We start from the raw sequence: 5,793 nt of genomic DNA on the forward strand, positions 1-5,793 counted from the left end.
TTCCTGCCTGCTCTTCTTGGGGCATGTTAATCCTTAGTTTTTCCCCCCAGTCCTGCTAGATTTTCACTAATTAGGCACTGACTTGTCAAATGAAGGTGACACTTCCAAGATCCTGTGTTGTGGCCATTAGATGAGAAAGTGTCATGTGAATGGTGTCCCATAGTAACTGCTCAGCCACAATAGGGTGGATGGCTGGCTCTCCCTGGGGAGCCATGATGGTTGTAGTGTTCAGTTATAACTCCTCGCTCTGCCCTCATGGCCAGCTTTCCTCCGTCACTGCGTCTCCACGACCCCAGCTAGGACTCAGCCCCAGTGACTCTGACACTGTGACTGCTCCTTACCCACCACAATGGCCTGAGCTGGAGGGCTGGTTCTAGGCCACCTCCTGAGCAGGACTTCCTGCCTTCTCTGATATTTTCCAATTCTTCCACTGTAGAATTGCTGCCTGGTCTCCAGGAGGGTGTCTCAAACCTGTCACGCCTTCTGTCTCTACCCTTCTCATCCTGCTACATTTTTTCCCATCACTAACTCATCAGAATGGTGATTGGAATGCTAATTTAATTGCCCACAAGTCCATTCATACTTTGATTCAGTATTTTTGACACATATACTACACATATTTGATGTGGAAATATTGGGGTTCAGAGCTCAAGAAAGAATTCTTGAGACATTTTCTGTGCAAAAAGTTGTTTTTATGATAGCACAGGGACAGGACCAGTGGGCAGAAAGAGTGGCACTGGGGTTGTGAGGAGCCATTGATTATATACTTTGGAACTGGGGGAGCTACAGGCAAAGGGAAGTTTCCAAAAGGACTTTAATATGCTAAAGGAGACCCATGAGATCCTGGAGGCCAGGCTTTTGTCAAGCTAAGACTGTTTTTCCCTCTAGTAGGTCATTAAGTTTAAGACAGTTGGGGTTCCTGTAATGTCTTATTCTGCCTGCCTCAAGTGTTTGTCAATGGACTACAGGTTATAAGGAAATTTAACTTTATGTACATTTCCTTTTGCCTTTGTTCTCCACATCATAGGTTTAGTTACAAGGCAGTGTATTAAAAATTGCATACATAATTATATTCAAAACGCAGGCTAGAAAAATGCACCTAATAATCTTTCAAACCAGAAGTTGCTTCTCATGGAGCTCACTTCTATTAAAGGGACATGTTCTTGTTCCAAACTAAGGGATTTGTTTGCTGTTGCTTATCGTCATGGTTGGGGTGTAATGAGGACAATCCATGCTGCCTTAGGTATCTGCTAGTGATGACTAGGCTGTTGCGTGGGTTTGGTTAGTGGTGGTTCCAGGGTTCCCGAAAATTGTTGTCTTTACACCCTAGACTCCATTGCTTCCCCTCCAGTCCGAGATGTTGGCATGAACTCTCCAGCGCTCACATTCCCTAGCCTTTCTGCTGCTGCTCCTGGCTCAGCACCACCATTTTCAAGAGGACAAATGGTAAATATGGCAACGGAAGGATTCAGGGATTGATAATGGAGAATTACCAATACAAGTAGCCTTTGGTTACTAATGGGCACATTACCTGAATGTAGAGATTTTTCTTCTTGGGTCCCAAAGTCTTTAGCCCTACTCATTGCACCTTCTGTGGCCCCCTGTTTTGCCATTATTCTTCCTCCTGTAGTTTTCCTATTGCTCTGTTTTGCTTCACAGTGTGGTGATCTCTCCATCCTTGAAAGTGCCCTCTGTGTCCGGCTTAATTTCTTTATCTGTGTCTTCTTTTGAAAAGTGGGTTTATTTTTTATTTACCTTATTTTATTATTTTATTTTTTCAGTGCTCCAAGATTCAATTGTTTATGCACCACACCCAGTGCTCCATGCAATATGTGCTTTCCTTAATACCCACCACCAGGCCCTTCCCAACCCCTCACTCCCCTCCCTTCCAGAACCCTTAGTTTGTCTGTGTCTTCTTAACTGGAAATTTAAAATTAAAAAAAAAATGTATTAAAATAATATTTGTCCTGGATATTTCATTTGTCAGTAAGGATAAAATTTTGCCTCCTGGCAATTTGATCATTACGAGATGATGTAAGAAAGATCATAAAAACATAGAACCTGGACTGGAAGAGATTATGCTGAGTGAGATAAGTCAAGCAGAGAGAGTCAATTATCATATGGTTTCACTTATTTGTGGAGCATAACAAATAACATGGAGGACAAGGGGAGATGGAGAGGAGAAGGGAGTTGAGGGAAATTGGAAGGGGAGGTGAACCATGAGAGACTATGGACTCTGAAAAACAATCTGAGGGTTTTGAAGTGGTGGGGGGTGGGAGGTTGGGGGAACCAGGCAATGGGTATTTTAGAGGGCACGGATTGCATGCAGCACTGGGTGTGGGTCAAAAACAATAAATACTGTTATGCTGAAAAGAAATAAAAAATTAAAAACAAACAAAAAATAGAACCCAGAAATCTATGGACTTCACACCTGGCTTGTACTTTTTCCAGAGTGCCTTTCCTATTCCTGGCCTCTTTCACTCCTTGATGTCTATTTTAGAATGAAGTGGACTGAGGATATGCTTATCACTGTGGATTCTATGTTGTTCTGTTCTTGTTTTTCAGAGCTGGATTTGGATGCTTCTCCAGTGATGAAGAATCCTCCCAAGCTGGAGGGTGAAGCTATTGATGGCTCCTTTGCCAGTAAGCATGGCCACCATGTCATTGGCCACATTGATGACTACAGCGCCCTAAGACAGCAGATAGGGGAGGGCAAACTGCTGGTCAAAAAGATAGCAGATCTTGTGAGATCAGCCTGCACCTTCCCTGGCCTTGACACTCAGGTCACAGAGGTAATCACACTGTAGGTCTTAAGTGCTCCTTTTCCTTGTGCCCTTTTTCCTTCTGATCTTAGCTCGTTCTCCCACTGCATATCTCCCATAGCCGAGTCTACATCTTCTGCTTACACCCAGCTGGGCCTTTCTTCTCCATCTCCTGTTTTCACTATACACTTTGCCCTGACTGACGTTTCCTCTCAGAAACACAGAAGAGCCAGAAGAGAATTGTCATCCTCATCTGTAGGGGATTTGCTGAGTATTGGCTTATGTGTCGTGCTCTACTGAGCACCCTCTGTTCACTTATTATCTGGTCCAGTCACCCTGGCATGTGGTCATCTATCGGCAGAGTAAAATCACTTAATCAGGTGGCTGGAAATTCAGGATTTGCATCCGCACGGGCCCCATGTTGTGGAAGGGGGGGAAGCCTGGCAGCCATGGGATTTCTCTGGGCAGACTGAGCAGGGCAGGGAAGCGGGCAGCACACCTTCTCAGAGCGCTTCCCTGTTCAGAGACCAGGTACCAGCTGCTGTGCTGTTTGAGGCACTGGAGGTGCATGGATGTGCAGGGACAGCCCTGTCTGCAAGAGCCTCCACCCCAGAGAGAAGGCCACATATCCAAGTAAATAAGGACAACAGCGGATCTGGGCTCAGTGTCGGAAGCCATCCTCTGAGTTGGGAGGGTGCAAACACAGAAGGGGTCCTTGGGCCAGGCAAGGAAAGTCACAGGCTCCTAGAGGAACCACTGGTGAGATACACAGCTTCTCTGGGTGGTGGAGGATAGCATTCCAGGTAAAGGGAATGGCAGCACAGTCCTTGGAGCTACAAATGGTTCAGCCCAGTTGAAGCAGAGGTATGATTTAGAGATACGCATGGGGGTGCCAAAGCAAAAATCAGGGACCTTAGACCCGAGAGCACGGAGCAGGACTAGCAGCTTACAGAGAGTATGAGAGAAGTCAGAATCTAGTGATTCTTACAAGTTGGAGGTCACTGCTGAAGTGGAGATCCAGGGCTTCCAGGTTTCAAAACGGTTTCACAGGTTCAAGCAAGCCCATGCCTGTGCCTCACTCATGAGGGAAACCTGAGCCCTGTGCTGGGGGAGCCTGAGCAGGGGGAAGAGAATGATCTCTCAGTCTGGTGCCCAGGGCTATCTCCCCCTTCTCCCAGGTGCCGGGCAGCAAAGGCATCCATGAACTTGGGAGCAGCGCCCAGGCCCTGCAGCACACGCTGGACGAGTCGGCCTCCCTCCTCACCATGTTCTGGCGAGCGGCCCTGCCCAGCTCCCCCAGCCCTGCCCTGTCTGACAGCACAGTGAGTGGCAGCCTCCTTCATCGCTTCTGCCCCAAATGCCACTCTGCCTCCTCAATTCCCAAGTCCTAAAGGTCAGGAGCTGGACAGTTGAGTTGGGACAGGGGGGCCTTAGGGGAGCGTCCCCGAGGGAAGACCTGTCATCCATGGTGGTGGCTGGCAGGGCAGGTCCTACGACATCCCTCCTCCTCCCGCCCTGTTTGGGTTCTTTCACTTTCTGAACTTAGCTGAGCCAAAAAATGTAGGGACCTGTGAAAATGTCGACATCCCCTTTCCCCACGCCATCCCCACAGAATGTCACCATGAGATGAGCAGCTTCCTGGAGCCACCCACTGCATCCCACACACGGTTTTCCTCCACATCTCTGGGCCAGGCCTGGAAGAGTCAGCCGCCCCACCACCAGGTGCTCTCAGATAAGAGGCCTGGACTCTGGTCGGGGGGAGTGTGGACAGCAAATTTTCTCCATCTCCCCCGACCAGCCCCGCCTAGGAGCCTGAGGCCAGATTTAAGCACTAATACCTTATGGGCCCCAACTATGCTGGTTCTGAGGCAGAGGGTGTTCTGCCATCTTGAAGTTGTTCCAGAGATTTACAGAATTGCACTGTCTCCCCAGGCAAAACACGCCCAGCTAGCGAGTCTTATCTGTGAGGCCCGGTACTAGAACCAACGTCAGCGCTGAATGTGTGCTCTTGGTCCATTGCTGGGAGTCCTGGCACTGCCTGGGCATCAGGGCCTCTACCGCCACAGGAGTGGAGGCCTGTGTCCATGTGCATGGGGGCTCCCGGGGTCTCAGCCTGCTGACCTAATGCCCTCAGTCTAAGCTGGCCTCAGCTGGAGCCTTCTAGGGTCTCTCCTGGAGGGATTCCAGTCCAGAAATCATTGAGAGGATTGTAGAATCCTGCTTTTGATTTTCAAGAGCCACAAAGCGTCGGGTGCTTGAGGCCTTCTGACCTGTGACAGAGAGCCTGTTTCCCTTCCCCAGGGACAGTCCCTGCAAAGGGAACTTCTGGAACTGAGAACCAGACTGTCCAAACAGGAGAGTATCCTTCAGAGCACAGCGGAGCGTCTGAAGACCGCCAACCAGCAGAAAGAGAGCATGGAGCAGTTTATCTTCAATCAGTGTGGGTGCCCCTGAGCCAGGGGATGAGAGAGGAAAGTAGGGGTGGGAGGACTTCCAGGCTCCCCACTTGTGCTGCTGATGGACCCTGACCATACAGACTGGGTGGGGTGGGGAGGAGGGCTGCGGACCAGTGTGATGTCCCCAAACCTCCTGTGCCATGAGTAATTGGGGATGCAAAAGGAGGGGTGCATGGGGCAGCTGGAGACCCTGATCTGAGCCGCCAGAAAGACACCCTTTGGAACACACTAGGCAAGTATGGCCCCAGATGGTCACTTCTACCTATTGGGCTGTTTTGTTGTTTTAGTGACCAGGACACATGATGTTTTGAAGAAGGCAAGGACGAATTTGGAGGTAAGGACACCACTGCACCTTCCAGAGCCACAGAACCCAACCCAAATCCATCCCCACCTGTCTTCAGAGTCTGCAGATGATCCCCGACCCACTCTGACCTTTCAGGAGATTTCAGTCCATTCCTAGGACTCAGGTCCTCACTAAATGTCCTTCTAGCTTCGCTCCCTATACCCTCTCCCACCCCAGTCCCTTCCCTGCCATCTCATCTCCCTGTGACATCGTGACCCTCTTCTCTCCTCAC

General features: G+C 49.5%; 1 protein-coding gene across 1 annotated transcript; it reads left to right on the top strand.

Moving 5' to 3' along the window:
- Positions 1-1,330: 1,330 nt before the first annotated feature.
- On the top strand, positions 1,331-5,786 carry LOC116863718 (myomegalin-like; the record flags this gene model as incomplete). Its single annotated transcript, XM_032851088.1, is given in 6 exon segments — positions 1,331-1,417; positions 1,420-1,446; positions 2,566-2,792; positions 3,941-4,084; positions 5,064-5,202; positions 5,506-5,786. Coding segments are annotated over 6 exon segments (797 nt in total), but the record flags the coding sequence as incomplete, so codon positions are not given.
- Between the last annotated feature and the right edge of the window lie 7 nt (positions 5,787-5,793).

The sequence above is a fragment of the Lontra canadensis genome, unplaced genomic scaffold, assembly GCF_010015895.1.
Source record: "Lontra canadensis isolate GAN:19392208 unplaced genomic scaffold, GSC_riverotter_1.0 scaffold2512, whole genome shotgun sequence".
NCBI classification, from domain to species: domain Eukaryota; kingdom Metazoa; phylum Chordata; class Mammalia; order Carnivora; family Mustelidae; genus Lontra; species Lontra canadensis.